General features: G+C 45.7%; 1 protein-coding gene across 1 annotated transcript in view; it reads left to right on the top strand.

The window, feature by feature from the left end:
• Window positions 1-5076: 5076 nt before the first annotated feature.
• LOC141133601 (procollagen C-endopeptidase enhancer 2-like) overlaps window positions 5077-21883 on the top strand; it is a 38348-nt gene continuing 21541 nt past the window's right edge. The window contains exon 1 of the mRNA XM_073623070.1: window positions 5077-6220. Coding sequence (XP_073479171.1) covers window positions 6132-6220 — 89 coding nt within the window. The 5' untranslated portion in view covers window positions 5077-6131. The remainder of the gene's footprint in view (window positions 6221-21883) is intronic.

Raw genomic sequence — 21883 nt, 5'->3', positions numbered from 1 at the left:
TCGGCGGCGCTCAGGATCAGATCGGTCCCCACTCGGCGGCGCTCGGGGGGCTAACAATACAACGGTGCATACCTGAGACCTGGAGCTTTTCAGGGACCCATTCGGGGCTCCAGCCCCCCAAACCCCCCCTCCCAACGCCACTGCCTTGCAGTGTACATCGATCACCCAGAGGGGAATGTTTTTTTTTTTTCTCAACAAAAGTGGATTTACGCTTTAAATCCCCTTTCTTCCCCATTCTGATGTTCGGTTTGAATGTCAGCAAGTCATCTTCACCACATCTAGATGCCTAAATGCATTGAGTTGCTGCCGTGTGATTGGCTGATTAGCAATTTGTGTTACCGAGCAATTGAACACGAGTACAGTACCTAATAAAGTGGCCAGTGGGGCAGAATATTGCAGTATTACTTTTTCACCACTAGATGGCAGCAACACACAAATAAAAAAAATAAATAAAATAAAAGCGTTGTCAAGTTTCTTTGCTGAGGATTCAAGATGGCAAATGTCACCTACAGCAGTACAAATAAAACCGTACAACAGGGGGGAGCTTTATAGCGGCAGTAAAGTTTATAGAATGTTTTATTCACCGTACCTACAGGTAACACTTATAAAATAAAATTAAAATTAAAATAAAAATACTACTTTAAGAGCACCTGTATGCCTGTGTCCTGCACCAAATCACCGTCATTTGTCAGTAGACATCTTTTTTTTTTTTTTTTTTTTTTTTTTTTTATCTTTTGTATTTTTTTACAAGGTCAGTAGACATCATTGATATGATGAGCGGAGGTCAATGCCCGTTTGCTGATGTTTACTGCTGTCTATGACCGTCTTGAAAATTTTCTCTCACTTCCTGTCTGATGAACGTGTAGTCACCGGGACAGGAAGTGAGGGGAAATGTCTATAATGGAGGGCTTTTATTCCTTCCCCTGCTTATGCCAAAAGCAGAAAAAAATTTTTTTTTGGCAGGACATACATTTTAAATAACCAATGACGATGGAGCATTGGAATGTTGGCGAATCACACATAATGTCCCGGGATGCTGTAATGTGTGAATCATTCATCCTGGGGGCAGAGATAGTAAATATTTGTGTAATCAGATAGCAGGGACTTAGATCTGGGGATACCGGCCTGTCTGGTCTGGTCTCATGCAGGAGAAGGGGGAATGCATTATTAATATGTTAATAAGAATACTAAAGGGTGTATTTATTTTAAAAAATGCATAGCTGTTCTTCCATGGAAACTGCATGCAAATTCATTATTTGAGACTGGGGCAAAATGTTATGTTCTCTCAGGCTATATTCTCTGTAGTTCAAAGAGAATGTCGAAAATACCTAATTATGGCCACTAGTTGGTGCTGAGGAGCATGCTTATTTTCTATGATAGCCAGCACCATCTAGTGGCCATTATACTGTATTTTCTCTACTCACACCGCTGTTTTTTTTCAAAGAATAGCATTAGATCTGCAAAGAATGTAGCCTGAGAACATTTGGTTTTGTCCTTTTTGCACAGAAACAATTTTACATGTAGCTTTCATGGACAAATAGTTATGCAATTTGTGGGTGTATCCAAATGTCCTTGTTATGAATGGACCATTTTATTCTGGTAGAAGGCGTTTTAAACTTAAGGCCTTTCTTTAAATTGGTGTATTTATTTAATGCAGTGCTACAAAAAAAAGAAAAGAAAAAGGAAAAAATAGAAAAACATTGATCTTTCTGCCCAAGAATTGGTGCACATATAACAAACCAATCTTAGAAAACAGCACGTTTACCATTCCTTATCATACTTTACCATACCGTTCCATAGCATACCTTACCATACCATAATTTACCATACCATACCATAATTTACCATACCATTCCATAGCATACCTTACCATACCATAATTTACCATACCATACCATAATTTACCATACCATTCCATAGCATACCTTACCATACCATAATTTACCATACCATACCATAATTTACCATACCATTCCATAGCATACCTTACCATACCATAATTTACCATACCATACCATAATTTACCATACCATTCCATAGCATACCATACCATTCCATAGCATACCATACCATACCATACTATACAATACCAAAACATACCTCACCATACCATATCATACTATACCTTACAATACCATAATTTACCATTCCATACCTTACCATACCTTACCCTACCACTGCATACCGTACCATACCTTACCTTACTGTGCCCTACCATACCATACCTCACTATACCATAGCATACCATACTATACTATACTTTATATCCTACCATTCCATACCATATGTTACCATTTTCTTTTCTTTCTTTCTTTCTTTCTTTCTTTCTTTCTTTCTTTCTTTCTTTCTTTCTTTCTTTCTTTCTTTCTTTCTGCCTCTCCATCCTCCTGTCCTTCCTCCTGTCCTTCCTCCCTCCTTCTTTCTGTCCTTCCTTCTTCCTTTCCTTCCATCTGCCCCCTTTCTTTCCTTCCTTTCTTTCTTTCTTTCTTTCTTTCTTTCTTTCTTTCTTTCTTTCTTTCTTTCTTTCTTTTCTTTTCTTTTCTTTCTTCATTTCTTTCCTTGTGTGGCGGGCCCCAAATGATTGCCCAGAGGGAGGGGGGAGAGGTGATCTTACTTGCGCCAGAAGGAAGTGGGAGCTGGAACCCTCTGAAAAGAGGTTATCCGCTCCCCCCCCCCCCCCCCAAAAAATGACATGCCAAACATGGCATGGCGGAAGTTCTATTTTTGGGTGAAACTCTGCTTTAAGGACAGCACTAGCGCTAGGGAAAGGTTCATGAAGAGGAAGGAAAGCGTAGAGTCCCAACTACTTTGGACATCATCCTAGTTAGGCACGAGATGGCCAGACTCTCTTTATAGATGCTGTCAATGCGGCTGATACCCAATCTCTTCACACTACTGGAAACCATGAGTGCACCCAGTTGGGCAGCCTTCCCGTCGGGTTTTTTGTGAACTGTTGCTGTACTATTTTAACATAAGTTTTCCATTGCACCTGACTGTGTGAATTCTTACCGCAGCACCCCACCTACAAGCTTCTAACAAGGTCCATCCAGACTGCCAGCCTGGACACCACTGAGGCCTCTAAACAGCTGCATAGTCCATGGGCTGCCTGAATGCAGCAGCCCCTCAGCCTCTGGAACCCTCCTGTGGAGAGAGAACACAGCCTCTTCCAGAGCTAGGGGGAAGCAATCAAACTCCCAGCCTGTGCAAACCTGAACCAGACCAGCAGAAACGATCACTGCTCCCTTAATTCAAAAAAGAGCCTAAAATGAAATTTAATTAGTATCCTACGCGACTATGGAAACAAATTGGGCAGTCTCCAAATTTGGCTGGTTAGTGGTCCCCCATCCACCATACAGCCCAGATTTTGCACCCTCTGATTTCCACTTGTTCGATCCAATGAAGAACAGTGTTTTATGGACAATGATTTGATAAAAATGATGAGGTAAAAGTGGCTCTGAAGAAGTGGGTACAAGAGTGCACACTTGAATTTTTTCAAAGTGGATTCAAAAGTTGGGTTCAATGATGGCGCAAATGCATCACCTGTGGTCGAGACTATATTAGGTAGAACCTTTGTTTATAACAGTGGTCTCCAAACTGCGGCCCACGGGCCGGATATGGCCCTTTAATTACCTTTATCAGGCCCTTGGGGCACTTTTCCTCCCACTGTTATGAGGCACTAATACTTCCACTCTCACCAACAATGAGGCACCATTCCTCAAATTGACGCTCACATTGGGGCACTATTTCTTCCATGGACACCAATGATTGGGCAGTATTCCTTTCACTGACACCAATGACAAGTCATAATTCCTCCCACTAATACCAATGATGGGGCAGTATTCCTCCTCCTATTGGCCAAAGGTGCTATGTAATTTTTACTCCCACTGACCACCAAGCCTGGGACATGGTCTATTCCCACTGATGCTGGGGCATTTTCTGCTCTCACTGGCTAAGGTCCAGCCCCCCTAAAGTCTGAAGGACAGTAAATTGGCCCTTTTTTTAGAAAGTTTGGAGACCCCTGGTCTAGAGGATGAGTTAGTCTACTTACTAAACAACCTAAACTTAAGCGTTTTCACCCATCTGTGCACATTGCTCTTGTCAATGGTGTCATCTTAGCAAACATTCTGTAACCTTCTACGGATGACTTCAGTGGACAGCCTACACTCCTCCTTCATCAAGAACTCAATGACCTCGTGTTGCTTCTGCTTGGAATCCATTATTAACCTGCAATGAAACAAAAGAAGAATTACTATAGAAGAAGAGTTATTGCTATCACAACACTTGTTTTTTTTTTTTTTTTCCTTTTTACTGACTACTACACCACCTCTTTCAGCTCTCGCTTGTGGCAATGGAAGGGTTGGAAGGACTTAGGATTTACAGTGAGGCTCTGAGATCTGAGATGATGGAAAAGTCTGGGGAGCTCCTGGGGATGGAATGGTTGGCTGTAAAATGAACGCTTAAAGTTCATTCCGTGCAGTTTTTCCCTTTCTTTCCCCTCACAACTTCTATCCACAGCTCTGCTCCCTACTAATGACTGCGCTGACAGCTCTCCTGCTACCTGTCCTTGGATTAGACATACTTAATTAGTGACAGCAGGGAGTTCACCGGGGGGGCATCAAAACATCACTATGGGACCCCGTGATCTGTAGTTACGCCCCTGGCAATAGATACACTGTAAATGTGACCCCAAGACTCTCCACGTTCCTGGGTGATGTATATATCACATCCATGGGAATCTTCACATCAGAGTATTTGCATCGCCAGGAATAATTATGGTGGGCCAGCCATTCCACGTGGCTTTTCCAATCGAATGTGACAAAGCATCTGGATGGCATGGAGGTGGGATGAGGCCATGCCGGGACACTTGGCGGCCAGGTGTGCCATGACTTTAAAGGGGTCGGTGTGTGCTGACGTTTTCTGACAATGTGAAGGAAGGGGATAGGGTGGGAGGGGGGGGGGGGGTCTGCGTGTTTGCTGAGTGTGCAACATCTGGATTCTATTTCATAGATTCCTCCTCCTCCTCCCCCCCTCTGACTACCAGTCCTGACTCTTCTCCAAAGCACTCACTGACATCTGTATCCCTCATCTGTACTCACTGGATGGGAAGGTTCAGACGCCGATAGACCATTCCAGCACACTCATTCACATCTGCATCCCTCAGCGACGGATAAAGAGAACCGCGAACTGGCCACCCAACTGGATCCTAACCTAGACGTAGAGACCAAACATTGACCACCTTCCTTAGAAGCGGCCACTGTGTCTCCTAACCAGGACACAAAGACTACATCCTGTCCACCCTCCATACGAGCAGGCACTTTGGCCCCTAACTTGGACGTAGAGACCGAACATTGACCACCTCCCTTAGGACCGGCATTGTGTCCCTTAGTCTGGACACAAAGACCCCATACTGACCACCTCCCCTAAGACCAGGCACTGTGGCCCTTAGCCTGGACACAAAGACCTCATACTGACCACCTCCCTCAGGACAAAGCATTGTGGCTCATTGCCTAGACGCAGAGACTAAATACTGACTGCCTTCCCTAGGACCAGGAACTTTGGTCCCTAACCTGGATGCTAAGACCACATACTAACCACCTCCTCTAGGACCTGGTGCTGTAGCCCCTAGCTTGGACACAAAGACCACATACTGACTACCTCCCCTTAGGACCGGGTGCTGTGGTCCCTAGCCTGGACATAAAGACTGCATACTGACCGTCTTCTCTAGAACCAAGCGCTGTGTCCCCTAGAACGCAGAGACTAAATACTGACCACCTACTCTAGGACCAGGTGCTGTGGTCCCTAACCTGGACGCAGAGACTAAATACTGACCACCTCCCTTTAGCAGCAGTCACTGTGGCCCCTAGCCTGGGCAAAGGGATTAAATACTGAATACCTCCCCTGGGACAAGACACTGTGACCCCCTAGCCTGGACGCAAATACCAATCACTGACCACCTCCCCCAGTCATAGACTTTGAACACTGACCCCCCCCCCTTGCCGTGTGCACAGGGACTGGACTCCGGCCACTTGTTCCCCCACACAGACTTTGCTCTCCTCCTCTATTGAAATCCAGCCATTGACCCCCCTCCTCCCTGTACACTTCCCGCACTCTAATCCCTCTCACACAGCAAGATGCTCCTCGCTCTTCTCCTCGCTCTCACTCTCTGTCTGGGGGTCTCCTGGGGTCAAGAACCGATTCAGCCAACCCCCAATAATACCAGGTAAGGACAGCACCTTGATTTTTACTATTAATGCTTTGTATAGTGCCATCGTATGCCATGGCGCTGTAAATGTGCACAAGAATGGACCCAGCGGGTGTTACTCAGTGTGCAGTGCTTTTCACCTTTAATGCTCCATATGGCGCTGTCATATACCGTGGCGCTGTAATATACCATGGCGCTGTAAAATGCATGATAAAGTGCCAGCAGGTATTGCTCTGTGTGCAAAGCTTTTCATTATTAGGGCTTCATAAAGCACCGTCATATACCGTGGCGCTGTTAAAGTGCACAGCAAGGTGCCAGCAGGTGTCACTATTGCGTGCAATGCTAAGGCTTTATATAGTGCTATCATATACCGTGGCGCTGTAAAATGCTTGCTAAAGTGCCAGCAGGTATTACTCTGTGTGCAATGCTTTTTTTGTTGTGTCATAAAGAAAGGCCGACTGATCTTCATCATATTGTCCAATCATATTGTAATAGACTGTGGGCGGCCAGCATCACCAATAAATAATAAAGACCACTCACTGCTGCTCTCTTCCCTTGTGTGGGGTGACTGGTCTTGTCTCCGCCCCCTCCTGTAGCTTTCTGCAGGCAGCCAGTAGTGGGTGTGGCCTGCTGGGTCCCCTCCCACCACAACCCTGTTCTCTGAACAGGCAACGCACAGGTTCTTGTCTCCGCCCCTCCTATAACTTTCTGCAGGCAGCCAGTAGTGGGTGTGCCCTGCTGGGTCCCCTCCCACCCCAATTCTATTCTCTAAACAGGCAACGCACAGGCTCTTGTCTCCGCCCCCTCCTATAACTTTCTGCAGGCAGCCAGTAGTGGGTGTGCCCTGCTGGGTCCCCTCCCACCACAACTCTGTTCTCTGAACAGGCAACGCACAGGCTCTTGTCTCCGCCCCCTCCTATACCTTTCTGCAGGCAGCCAGTAGTGGGTGTGCCCTGCTGGGTTCCCTCCCACCACAACTCTGTTCTCTGAACAGGCAACGTACAGGCTCTTGTCTCCACCCCCTCCTATAACTTTCTGCAGGCAGCCTGTGGTGGGTGGAGCCTACTGGGTCCCCTCCCACCCCAGCCCTGTTCTCTGAACAGGCAACGCACAGGCTCTTGTCTCCGCCCCCTCCTATAACTTTCTGCAGGCAGCCAGTAGTGGGTGTGCCCTGCTGGGTCCCCTCCCACCACAACTCTGTTCTCTGAACAGGCAACGCACAGGCTCTTGTCTCCACCCCCTCCTATACCTTTCTGCAGGCAGCCTGTAGTGGGTGTGCCCTGCTGGGTTCCCTCCCACCACAACTCTGTTCTCTGAACAGGCAACGTACAGGCTCTTGTCTCCGCCCCCTCCTATAACTTTCTGCAGGCAGCCTGTAGTGGGTGTGGCCTGCTGGGTCCCCTCCCACAGCTCTGCTCCGCACAGGCTTTTGTCTCCACCCCTCCTGAAGTTTGCTGCAGGCAGCCCCGTCCGATTTGTCCCCTCCCACAGGTCTGCTCTCTGCATAGTTCCCAACTGTTCCCGATTTCGAGGGGGCCGTTTTTTGGAACTTCCGCTTTAAGTGTTGGTGACCCCCTGACATGCTACATTTGGAATGTCATTTTTTTTGGGGGGGGGGAACCCTGTTTTTAGAGGAATCCAGCTTTTTGTAGCTGCTGACTTTTAAATGGGTGGAACTCCGCTTTAAGTTCCATTCATACTGATTCATAATGTGGTATGGCCGCTAGATGGCGCTGACTATCATATGAAAACAACAAACGTGTGTGCTCCTCAGCACCATCTAGTGGCCATAATGTGGTATTTTTTTCCCCGTGTACACATTAGATCTGGAGAGAATAGATCCTGAGCACATTCGATTTTGTCCCATTGAATTATTTATTATTATTTATTATTTTATTTCAGGTACTTATATAGCGCCGTCAATTCACACAGCCCTTTACATATACATTGTACATTCACATCAGTCCCTGCCCTCAAGGAGCTTAAAACCTAAGGTTCCTAACACACATTCATACATATGCTAGGGCCAATTTAGACAGAATCTGATTAATTGAATTAATTTACATACTGTTTAAAAGGACAAACAGCTATGCAAACAAGTTCCGGCACTTGACTCCACCGGTCAGTGTACGCCACGCTGCAGTTGAGACTAGTTCAGTGCCCAGCCAGAACAGCTTCTCCACTTCCCCCCGCCCTCTCACCCACCTGCCAAATTGCCCGCCTGGTCTACAGAATTGAAGAGGAGGGGAGGCAGATCTGCTCCACCCCCTCATGTCCCCCTGTGTCTGCGCACAAAGCCCAGCCTGTGCCTGTGAAGGGGTTGTGTGGGCAGACATTGTGAAGTAGTGCACACAATGTCACTGCCTGAGCCTCTGGAGAACAGCCAGCCTTGGGTGAGTGAACTCCTTCCTGCCTTCCATGTGCTATAATGACCCTTCCTTCTTGACTTCCATGTTCGATAGTAATCCTTCCTGCCTTCCATGTGCCATAGTGATCCTTCCTTCCTGCCTTCCATGTGCCATAGTGATCCTTCCTTCCTGCCTTCCATGTGCCATAGTGATCCTTCCTGCCTTCCATGTGCCATAGTGATCCTTCCTGCCTTCCATGTGCCATAGTGATCCTTCCTTCCTGCCTTCCATGTGCCATAGTGACCCTTCCTGCCTTCCATGTCCCATAGTGATCCTTCCTTTCTGCCTTCCATGTGCCATAGTGATCCTTCCTTCCTGCCTTCCATGTGCCAGAGTGATCCTTCCTGTCTTCCATGTGCCATAGCGATCTTTCCGGCCTTACATGTGCCATAATGATCCTTCCTTCCTTCCTTCCTTCCTTCCATGTGCCATAGTGATCCTTCCTGCCTTCCATGTGCCAGAGTGATCCTTCCTGTCTTCCATGTGCCATAGCGATCCTTCCGGCCTTCCATGTACCATAATGATCCTTCCTTCCTGCCTTCCATGTGCCATAGTGACCCTTTCTGCCTTCCATGTGCCATAGTAATCCTTCCTTCCTTCCATGTATCATAGTGATCCTTCCTGCCTTCAATGTACCATAGTGATCATTCCTGCCTACCATGTACTATAGTGATCCCGCCTTCTTTTCTTCCATGTGCCATAATGATCCTTCCCTCCTGCCTTCCATGTGCCATAGTGATCCTACCTGCCTTCCATGTGCTATAGTGATTGTTCCTGCCTTCCATGTGCCATAATGATCCTTCCTGCCTTCCATGTGCCATAGTGATCCTTCCTGCCTTCCATATGCCATAGTGATCCTTTCTTCCTGCCTTCCATGTACCATAGTATGTGTGTGGCACAACAAGCAAACCAAATGTTATAGGTACAAGGAAGCCTGGGTTTTGTTTATTCCCTGCCCTTAAGCCCCTCCCGCTATCATGTTTGGCCACACCTACTTAGGTCACCATCTCCCTGAAATGTCCCTCATTCTCAAGTTCAAAAGATTGGGAGGTATGCCCATGTGACTTCACTAATACAGATCAAGTCTGCTGTGAGGCCCAGTTCCTAACAAGGCACAGACTGGTACCAGTCCTTGTCCCGGGGGTTGGGACCTCTGCTTTATCCAATCACTGTCTCATGCAGCCAATTTGTATGCATACATAAAGCTCATTATATATTGTACAATGTGTTCTATCTTTGTACAATCTCATCAAAACCATGTGATATGAGGACCTACCTAAACTATCCATTAAATTTGTATCCAATAAAGCAGGTCATTGTACCAAATAACTAAAAAAAAAAAAAATGGCGCAGGAAAAGTGTAATGTGTATTACAGGTATTACAGGTCCCCCAGGTCAGTCTGTCCCCAAGTATAATCCCCCCAAGTCAGTCTGTACTCCAGTATAATCTCTCCCTGGTCAGTTTGTCCCCAGTACATACCCCCAGGTCAATCTGTCCCCCAGCATAATCCCCCCAGGTCAGTCTGTACTCCAGTATAATCCCTCCCTGGTCAGTATGTCCCCAGTATATCCCTGAGGTCAGTCAGTCCCCCAGTATAATCCCCCCAGGTCAGTCTGTCCCCAAGTATAATCCCTCCCCTCTGGTCAGTCTGTACTCCAGTACATCCCCCGGGTCAGTCTGCCACCAGTATAATCCTCCTACATCAGTCTCTCCCCCAGTATAATCCCCCCAGGTCAGTCTCTCCCCCAGTATAATCCCCCAGGTCAGTCTGTCCCCAGTATAATCCCCCCCAGGTCAGTCTGTCCCCAAGTATAATCCCTCCCCCCAGGTCAGTCTGTACTCCAGTATAACCCCTCCCTGGTCAGTTTGTCCCCAGTACATCCCCCAGGTCAGTCTCTCCCCCAGTATAATCCCCCCAGGTCAGTCTGTCCCCCAGTATAATCCCCCCAGGTCAGTTTGTCCCTAGTATAATCCTCCCAGGTCAGTCTGTCCCCAAGTATAATCTCCCCAGGTCAGTCTGTCCCCCAGTATAATCCCCCCCAGGTCAGTCTGTCCCCCAGTATAATCACCCCAGGTCAGTCTGTCCCCCAGTATAATCCCCCCAGGTCAGTCTGTCATCCAGTATAATCCCTCCAGGTCAGTCTGTCCCCCAGTATAATCCCCCCAGGTCAGTCTGTCATCCAGTATAATCCCCCCAGTATAATTCCTCAAGGTCAGGCTGTCCCCCAGTATAATCACCCCAGATCAGTCTGTCCCCCAGTATAATCCCCCCAACTGGTCAGTCTGTACTCCAGTATAATCCCTCCCTGGTCAGTTTGTCCCCAGTACATCCCCCCAGGTCAGTCTGCCCCCCAGTATAATCCTCCCCTGTCAGTCTGTCCCCCAGTATAATCCCCAGAGGTCAGTCTGTCCCCCAGTATTATCCCCCCAGGTCAGTCTGTACCCCAGTTAAAGCGTCCCACCTATCAATATAATTAAAAGCTCTGGAAACTGACAGGACGGGAGAGGGGGTCAGGAGGACTGGTGCTGCGGGGCTGCCTCCAATTTGTCTGGGTTTCAGGTGGGCTGAAACCTGGACACAGGATTTAAAACCTGGGCTGTCCAAGTGAATCCTCGACAGGTGGCCCATTTACACATCTATTGTGTGGTTTATATACCCTTTAAAGGGACCTGCCATGAAGACTGCGGATGGTTTCCCTCCCTGTCCAACACAACGCCAGCCCCAGTGCGGCACAGCACTAGATCTGGTGCTAAGCTGGGCCCGGGGCAAGCACATCACTGCTCTTTAAAGTTTCTGTGGGGCCAATCCCTCTACTCCATGAAAATGGCACCCATCATAGGGATTGAACCCAGATCCCCGGAACTAGGGGTATTAGCCAGCGTTCTGTGCGTGTGAGGACATTTTTCTTTATTGCATAATCCTTCCCATTTTTGCGGAGGATTTTCCATGAGTTGTGACTGATGACTTCCAAGTGGTCTGGCTTGTGCAGCACTGAGGTTTCAGGAGCACATATAGTATGCAGATCATCACAGATGTAGCAGTGCTGCGTATACTGCTATGGGATGGGGGGAGGGGAGGGGGGATATAAAGCACAATCCTTCCTGTCTTCCATGTGCCATAGCAATCCTTCCGGCCTTACATGTGCCATAATGATCCTTCCTTCCTGCCTTCCATGTGCCATAGTGATCCTTCCTGCCTTCCATGTGCCAGAGTGATCCTTCCTGTCTTCCATGTGCCATAGCGATCCTTCCGGCCTTCCATGTGCCATAATGATCCTTCCTTCCTGCCTTCCATGTGCCATAGTGATCCTTTCTGCCTTCCATGTGCCATAGTAATCCTTCCTGCTTTCCATGTATCATAGTGATCCTTCCTGCCTTCAATGTACCATAGTGATCATTCATTCCTGCCTACCATGTACTATAGTGATCCTGCCTTCTTTTCTTCCATATGCCATAATGATCCTTCCTTCCTGCCTTCCATGTGCCATAGTGATCCTTCCAGCTTTCCATATGCATGGTGATCCTTCCTGCCTTCCATGTGCCATAGCGATCCTTCCTGCCTTTCATGTGTCATAGTGATCCTTCCTGCCTTCAATGTACCATAGTGATCCCTCCTTCTTTTCTTTCATATGCCATAATGATCCTTCCTTCTTGCCTTCCATGTTCCATAGTAATCCTTCCTGCCTTCCATGTGCCATAGTGATCCTTCCTGCCTTCCATGTGCCATAGTGATCCTTCCTGCCTTCCATGTGCCATAGTGATCCTTTCTGCCTTCAATGTACCATAGTGATCTTTCCTTCCTGCCTTCCATGTACCATAGTGATCCCTCCTTCTTTTCTTCCATGTGCCATAATGATCCTTCCCTCCTGCCTTCCATGTGCCATAGTGATCCTACCTGCCTTCCATGTGCTATAGTGATCCTTCCTGCCTTCCATGTGCCATAATGATCCTTCCTGCCTTCCATGTGCCATAGTGATCCTTCCTGCCTTCCATATGCCATAGTGATCCTTTCTTCCTGCCTTCCATGTACCATAGTATGTGTGTGGCACAACAAGCAAACCAAATGTTATAGGTACAAGGAAGCCTGGGTTTTGTTTATCCCCTGCCCTTAAGCCCCTCCCGCTATCACGTTTGGCCACACCTACATAGGTCACCATCTCCCTGAAATGTCCCTCATTCTCAAGTTCAAAAGATTGGGAGGTATGCCCATGTGACTTCACTAATACAGATCAAGTCTGCTGTGAGGCCCAGTTCCTAACAAGGCACAGACTGGTACCAGTCCTTGTCCCGGGGGTTGGGACCTCTGCTTTATCCAATCACTGTCTCATGCGGCCAATTTGTATGCATGCATAAAGCTCATTATGTATTGTACAATGTGTTCTATCTTTGTACAATCTCATCAAAACCATGTGATATGAGGACCTACCTAAACTATCCATTAAATTTGTATGCAATAAAGCAGGCCCTTGTACCAAATAACTAAAAAAAAAAAAAATGGCGCAGGAAAAGTGTAATGTGTATTTCACAATTACAGACTAAATGAATGCAAAGGCAATCTGTTCAAGACTTGTTCAGTACACCAAGGGTTAACTCCATTTTGGATCCAATACACTTGTGGCAGCTCCTCATAGGGACTGAAGAAAATCTCTGGACCAACAATTAGAAAAGAGAACACCAGAGGGCACACTCTAAGTGTAGCAATAAAATAAATGTATTAATAAAAAGACAAATGACAACTCACATATCTATAGATAAGAGGCAGCTTTCATCCCAGGCAATGCAATAGTAGTTTAGACCAGGAAGAAAATACTGCCGCCCGCCAGGTCTGCCAGGGATGTATAGAGTCTTTGACAGCGTGGGAAACAGCATTGAGTGATGTCACACACCGGGAGGCATGAGATGGCACAGCTACGCGTTTCAAGGCCACCCAGCCTCTTTGTCAAGTCATGATGCACGGAAAAACGTGTGCTTGGTCACACCTGTGTCAGTGTGAACTCTGTGTGTAAGGGAGCAAATAAGAGGAGATCATTGTTAGGAGCCTAGGCTAGGGTTGGCACTTTTTCATCAAGCCAAACCCTAACACTTTAGCGGCGCACTGCAATTTTTTTTGTTGCAGTATGCATTATAGGATTGTAAACGATCTAGGACACCTTTGAGTAGCATTGCGGACCATGTAACGTCTCGTGATGAACAGTGGGTGTGGCCAAATGATGTTAATAATGGGAGAAGCTTAAGGAGTGTAGTTAAATCATATAAGGTCAGTCTGTCTCCCAGTGCAATCCCCCCAGGTCAGTCTGTACTCCAGTATAATCCCTCCCTGGTCAGTCTGTCCCCAGTACTTCCCCCAGGTCAGTCTGTCTCCCAGTATAATCCCCCCAAGTCAGTCTGTACTCCAGTATAATACCCCCAGGTCAGTCTGTCCCCCAGTATAATCCCCCCAAGTCAGTCTGAACTCCAGTATAATCTCTCCCTGGTCAGTTTGTCCCCAGTACATACCCCCAGGTCAATCTGTCCCCCAGCATAATCCTCACATGTCAGTCTGTCCCCCAGTATAATTCTCCCCAGGTTAGTCTGTACTCCAGTATAATCCCTCCCTGGTCAGTATGTCCCCAGTATATCCCCGAGGTCAGTCAGTCCTCCAGTATAATCCCCCCAGGTCAATCTGTCCCCAAGTATAATCCCTCCCCCCAGTTCAGTCTGTACTCAAGTATAATCCCTCCCTGGTCAGTTTGTCCCCAGTACATCCCCCAGGTCAGTCTGCCACCAGTATAATCCTCCCACGTCAGTCTGTCCCCCAGTATAATTTCCCTAGGTCAGTCTCTCCTCCAGTATAATCCCCCTGGTCAGTCTGTACTCCAGTATAATCTCTCCCTGGGCAGTTTGTCCCCAGTACATACCCCCAGGTCAATCTGTCCCCCAGTATAATCCTCCCCTGTCAGTCTGTCCCCCAGTATAATCCCCAGAGGTCAGTCTGTCCCCCAATATTATCCCCCCAGGTCAGTCTGTCCCCAGTATAATCCCCCCAGGTCAGTCTGTCCCTAGTATAATCCTCCCAGGTCAGTCTGTCCCCCAGTATAATCCCCCAAGGTCAGTCTGTCCCCCAATATTATCCCCCCAGGTCAGTCTGTCCCCAGTATAATCCCCCCAGGTCAGTCTGTCCCCCAGTATAATCCCCAGAGGTCAGTCTGTCCCCCAATATTATCCCCCCAGGTCAGTCTGTCCCCAGTATAATCCCCCCAGGTCAGTCTGTCCCTAGTATAATCCTCCTAGGTCAGTCTGTCCCCCAGTATAATCCCCCAAGGTCAGTCTGTCCCCCAGTATAATCCCCCCAGGTCAGTCTGTCATCCAGTATAATCCCCCCAGTATAATTCCTCAAGGTCAGGCTGCCCCCCAGTATAATCACTCCAGATCAGTCTGTCCCCCAGTATAATCCCCCCAACTGGTCAGTCTGTACTCCAGTATAATCCCCCCAGGTCAGTCTGCCCCCCAGTATAATCCTCCCCTGTCAGTCTGTCCCCCAGTATAATCCCCAGAGGTCAGTCTGTCCCCCAGTATTATCCCCCCAGGTCAGTCTACCCCCAGTATAATCCCCCCAGGTAGTCTGTCCCCAGTATAATCCTCCCCTGTCAGTCTGTCCCCCAGTATAATCCCCAGAGGTCAGTTTGTCCCCCAGTATTATCCCCCTAGGTCAGTCTGTACCGCAGTTAAAGCGTCCCCCCTATCAATATAATTAAAAGCTATGGAAACTGACAGGACGGGAGAGGGTGTCAGGAGGACTGCCTTCAATTTGTCTGGGTTTCAGGTGGGCTGAAACCTGGACACAGGATTTAAAACCTGGACTGTCCGAGTGAATCCTGGACAGGTGGCCCATTTACACATCTATTGTGTGGTTTATATACCCTTTAAAGGGACCTGCCATGACATCTGCGGATGGTTTCCCTCCCTGTCCAACACAACGCCAGCCCCAGTGCGGCACAGCACTAGATCTGGTGCTAAGCTGGACCCGGGGCAAGCACATCTCTGCTCTTTAAAGTTTCTATGGGGCCAATTCCTCTACTCCATGAAAATGGCACCCATCATAGGGATTGAACCCAGATCCCAAGAACTGTAGGGGTATTAGCCAGCGTTCTGTGCGTGTGAGGACATTTTTCTTTATTGCATAATCCTTCCCATTTTCTGCAGAGGATTTTCCATGAGTTGTGACTGATGACTTCCAAGTGGTCTGGCTTGTGCAGCGCTGAGGTTTCAGGAGCACATATAGTATGCAGATCATCACAGATGTAGCAGTGCTGCGTATACTGCTATGGGATGGGGGGAGGGGAGGGGGGATATAAAGCACAAAAACAGTAATTATCTGTTAACTGCCAAGCTGCTGTGCTGCACATTCACATACATATAATATAAGGCTCTATGATAATATGAACATAGATATCAACCGTCCCGGATCTTGGACTTTGGTCCCGATGACGCTGTGTCCAGGGCTATGTCCCGGAATCCCCGTGCCAACCTTATTTGAATTATTAAGCATGTGTAGTAACATAATAAGGAATTCAATGTAGTGATTGAGGGCTGCAATGTAATTAGCCCACATATACAGTGCCTACTCTGAGGGTGTTCCCCTATTTTCGGAACCCAAACCTACACAAAACCACATATATACAGTATCTCACAAAAGTGAGTACACCCCTCACATTTCTGTAAATACTTTCTTCTATCTTTTCATGTGACAACACTGAAGAAATTACACTTTGCTACAATGTAAAGTAGTGAGTGTACAGCTTGTATAACAGTGTAAATTTGCTGTCCCCTCAAAATAACTCAACACACAGCCATTAATGTCTAAACCGCTGGCAACAAAAGTGAGTACACCCCTAAGTGAAAATGTCCAAATTTGGCCCAAAGTGTCAATATTTTGTGTGGCCACCATTATTTTCCAGCACTGCCTTAATCCTCTTGGGCATGGAGTTCACCAGAGCTTCACAGGTTGTCACTGGAATCCTCTTCCACTCCTCCATGATGACATCACAGAGCTGGTGGATGTTAGAGATCTTGCGCTCCTCCACCTTCCATATGAGGATGCCCCACAGATGATCAATAGGGTTTAGGTCTGGAGACATGCTTGGCCAGTCCATCACCTTTACCCTCAGGTTCTTTAGCAAGGCAGTGGTCATCTTGGAGGTGTGTTTGGGGTCATTATCATGTTGGAATACTGCCCTGCGGCCCAGTCTCTGAAGGGAGGGGATCATGCTCAGCTTCAGTATGTTACAGTACATGTTGGCATTCATATATAGTTACATAGTAGGCGAGGTTGAAAAAAGACACAAGTCCATCAAGTCCAACCTATGTGTGATTATGTATCTTCATGGTTTCCTCAATGAACTGTAGCTCCCCAGTGCCGGCAGCACTCATGCAGCCCCAGACCATGACACTCCCACCACCATGCTTGACTGTAGGCAAGACACACTTGTATTTGTTCTCCTCACCTGGTTGCCGCCACACACGCTTGTCACCATCTGAACCAAATAAGTTTATCTTGGTCTCATCAGACCACAGGACATGGTTCCAGTAATCCATGTCCTTAGTCTGCTTGTCATCAACAAACTATTAGCGGGCTTTCTTGTGCATCATCTTTAGAAGAGGCTTCCTTCTGGGACGACAGCCATGCAGACCAATTTGATGCAGTGTGCGGCGTATCGTCTGAACACTGACAGGCTGACCCCCCACCCCTTCAACCTCTGCAGCAATGCTGGCAGCACTCATACGTCTATTTCCCAAAGATAACCTCTGGATATGACGCTGAGCACGTGCACTCAACTTCTTTGGTTGACCATGGCGAGGCCTGTTCTGAGTGGTGTCCTGTTATACCGCTGTATGGTCTTGGCCACCGTGCTGCAGCTCAGTTTCAGGGTCTTGGCAATCTTCTTATAGCCTAGGCCATCTTTATGTAAAGCAACAATTCTTTTTTTCAGATCCTTAGCGAGTTCTTCGCCATGAGGTGCCATGTTGAACTTCCAGTGACCAGTATGAGAGAGTGAGAGCGATAACACCAAATTTAACACACCTGCTCCCCATTCACACCTGAGACCTTGTAACACAAACGAGTCACATGACACCGGGGAGGGGAAAATGGCTAATTGGGCCCAATTTGGACATTTTCACTTAGGGGTGTACTCACTTTTGTTTCCAGTAGTTTAGACATTAAGGAGTTATTTTGAGGGGACAGCAAATTTACACTGTTATACAAGCTGTACACTCACTACTTTACATTGTAGCAAAGTGTCATTTCTTCAGTGTTGTCACATGAAAAGATAGAATAAAATATTTACAAAAATGTGAGGGGTGTACTCACTTTTGTGAGATACTGTATATATATATATATATATATATATATATATATATATATATATATATATATATATATATTGGACAGTATGTACATACATATACTATCTATATATATATATATATATATATATATATGTATGATAATATAAACACTTGTGTACTGTAAGGAACAAACACAAACACCAGAGCATACAGTATCTCAGTGCGGTTTCTCTCCGGATGTAGTTACAGTAACACCAGCTTTCCCTCCATACACCTAATGAAAGGTCTTTGAAGGGACAGAGTTGGGGGGTGGGCAGTGAATACACTCGGTGTTCTGGTATAAAAGCCCTCTGTGTGTGTCCACACTTATCCCTCTGTATACAAACCTCCCCCTGTATACAGTGCAGGAGAGCAAACACAGAGACGCATGGCTATATGTTTATATAGGAACCCTCATAAACTCTCATTCACCCACTGCGGACGTCACACACCGCGCTGCGCTCCAGCCCCGGGCAGAGATATCACCCTACCATGTCTCCAAAATCACAGCCGCCTCCACGTTTCCTCCGATAGACCTCCTTGGCATGGAACTGCCATGTATGATGCTCCATTCACAAAGCTAAAACACAGAGGGGTGTATTTGTAACAAATATGCCTCTGCAACTGCATGTACGTTCATTCTGTGCCAACAGGAGCAAATCAAATGCCAAAAGGAGCTAATTTCTCCAGGTCGAATGTTCTTCATTCATACACAATACAGTGAATGTGGAAAATACCGCGTTATGGCCAACTAGAGATAGCTGGGAGGAAATAAATACTTATTTATTATGATCGCCCGCTCCATCTACTGGCCAAAATTAGGTATTTTTCCCCCACCACTCATGAATAACAATCGACCTGGAGGGAAAATCGCCTAACATTCAATTTTGCCCCCATTCACACCGAATGAATGTACATGCAGTTACACAGGACAAATTACTATGCAAATTCTTCATAAATCAGCCACTTAATAAATCAATCCCAATATTAAATGTAAGTAAGGTCCAATCCCAATATTAAATGTAAGTAAGGTCCAATCCCAATATTAAATGTAAGTAAGGTCCAATCCCAAGATTGCCACTAGATGGTGCTGTGTATCACAGGGAATAAGTATGCTCCTCAGCTCCATCTAGTGGCCATAATGTGGTGATTTCCACTTTCACATTTTTATTTTTTTTTAATGAATAGCCTAACATTCAATGATGTCCCCCATGCGCCCAGAAGGAATGTACATTTAGTTACACAGGACAAATTGCTATGCAAGTTATTTATCAATCAGCCCCTTAATAAATCAATCCCAATGTTGCCACTAGATGGGGCTGTGTATCAAAGGGAATTTATTAGAACAGTGTTAAAAACAAAACATCCGAAGAGGTAAGTATTGATATTACAGTACTGATACAGGTGCATATTGATTTCATCCTTACATGTTTCGCCTTGGTAATTGGCTTCTTCAGGAGAATTTATTGATATGAGGCACAGTAAGCACTAAGAATAAAAAAGATTTTTTTTAGAAAAATAGAACAGCGAACAATCACAAAAATATAACAAAAATTTACAGATTTGAAAAAATTCATGAGTTGGCAAAATGCATAGCACCAGAATCACAATTCTTCATATTGATTACCTGTAATCCAAAAACGTTTTGTATGTAAATTGAGGTTCCAGAGTCATAGGGAAAATCCCAAATACACCTTCCAAATTTTTAAATATTTATTAAGAGATGTGGTGCAGCATTTGTATTAGATGATAAGCAAAATATTTCTTCTGCTATGCAAGTTATTTATAAATCCACCCCTTAAGGTTGCATAGTACTGATACAGGTGCAGACTGATTTCATCTCTACATGTTTCACCTTGGTAATTGGCTTCTTCAGGAGAATTTATTGATATCAGGCATAGTAAGCACTAAGGATAAAAAGACTTTTTAGAAAAATAGAATGAACAATCACAAAAATATAACAAAAATATAACAACAATTTACAGATTTGAAAAAATTCATGAGTTGGCAAAATGCATAGCACCAGAATCGCAATTGGTCATATTGATTACCTGTATGTCCAAAAACTTTTTGTATGTAAATTGAGGCTCCAGAGTCATAGGGAAAATCCCAAATACACCTTCCAAATGTATATATATTTATGAAGGGATGTAGTGCAGCATTTGTATTAGATGATTAGCAAAATATTTCTTCTGCTATGCAAGTTATTTTTAAATCAACCCCTTAAGGTTGTGTAGCTGTTCATCTATTGAAACCGCATGTGTATTGGTTGTGTGCGAATGAGGCAAATCAAATGTTCTCGGGATCTATTCTCCGTAGATCAAATGTTTTGCTCTGAAAAATAAAGTGTGAATGGGGGAAATACAGCAATATGGCCACTAGATGGTGCTGTGTATCACGACGTATGCTCCTCAACTCCATCTAGTGGCCATAATGTGGTAATTTCCCCTTTCATACATTTTTTTTTAACTAAATAGCCGTACATTCACTTATACCTCCATTTGCTCATAACGAATATACATGCAGTTTCACAGAATAAATAGCTCTATTAATATATATATATTTTTTAATAAATACACCCCAATGATAAGGATTCTTATTTTCAAAAGAGGTCAGTTATTTTCAGCTGTGTTCAGTGAGATTTGAAAATGACGGTCCAATGGCTAAAAAATAATAAAGATCCTTATTCATGCATTTTCATTTATTGATTTAATTTTTTATTTTGATTTGAATTACTATTATTTTTTTTTTACTTAAGGTACTTATATAGCGCCGTCAATTTACGCGGCACTTTACACATACATTGTACATTCACATCGATCCCTACCCTTTAAGGAGCTTTGAATAGGGTAAGGACTTATTGGAACCCCTCCAGTTTCCTCTATTTGCTGTGTGTGTGTGTCACCAACGGGGAGATTTAACTTCACTTCCTGTGTCCACGAGTGGAAGTTCCCCCTTAGTCACCCCCCCAGGGTAGGTGTCTTTATTGAAGATTTCCCCCCTCCTGTATATGCATCGTTCTCCATTGGCGCCTCCAGAACTGTGATGAGCTTATCACCATCGATCGGATAGCAGGGTGCCTGATAACGCCAGCACTGTTCAACCAATCACAGGAGCCCATCTGCCTCAGGCGTCATGATTCATTTAAAAGCACCAACTCCACACTAGCATAGAGTAACATTTTAATCATTTGCAATTGTTTGTTCCATATTTCCATTTCTGTCTTTTATATTGCAAGTCTGTAAATGCTCCCTCCAGTGGTGATCTGTATATCAGGCAAGGGTACTAGGCTCTGGGCTTTCCCCTTTCCCAAAGAAACACTCCCTCCATGAGGCCCCCACCAGTAGTATGTTTTTTTTTTTTTTTTTAACGTACATATTTCAGATTTCTTTTCACCGCTAGGAACAACCTTTCCGGCTGTTCCTAGTGGTGAGCACTTCTCGCTAATCCTGACGTGATGACGTCAGCACCGCCCTCTACAGCAATACACTGGTAATGCAGGGCTCTGTGCTCAGGGGGGGCAGGGTCATGACAGCCTGTGCTCAGGGGGCGGGGACATGACAGCCTGCACTCACAGCGTTCCAGGTTTGGTGATGCGCAACGTAATTTAAGCCCAGAAGACTGAGGACATCTTGTTGCAATGAAGAGTTACTGCATGGACAGCCCTGGACTGAGCTGTTTTTTTTTTTTTTTGTTTTTTTTTCAACCTCCAGGGGAGGGAAGCCTGGAGTGTGGTTTTAATGATTACAGAGGAAAGCCCAGTTTGACCTCTACAATGTTTTCATGTTTTTATTTTGTTTTCATGTTATTTATTTTAATTATTTTATTTTGGTGTCATGTTTTTATTTTGTTCGGATTTTTAAACATCTGACCCGAAGCATAGGGGATTTAATTTACAAAAAATTA

This window comes from Aquarana catesbeiana, linkage group LG03, assembly GCF_042186555.1.
Source record: "Aquarana catesbeiana isolate 2022-GZ linkage group LG03, ASM4218655v1, whole genome shotgun sequence".
NCBI lineage: Eukaryota > Metazoa > Chordata > Amphibia > Anura > Ranidae > Aquarana > Aquarana catesbeiana.
The sequence above is the reverse complement of the archived record's forward strand: the minus strand, read 5'-3'. Positions and strand labels throughout refer to the sequence as shown.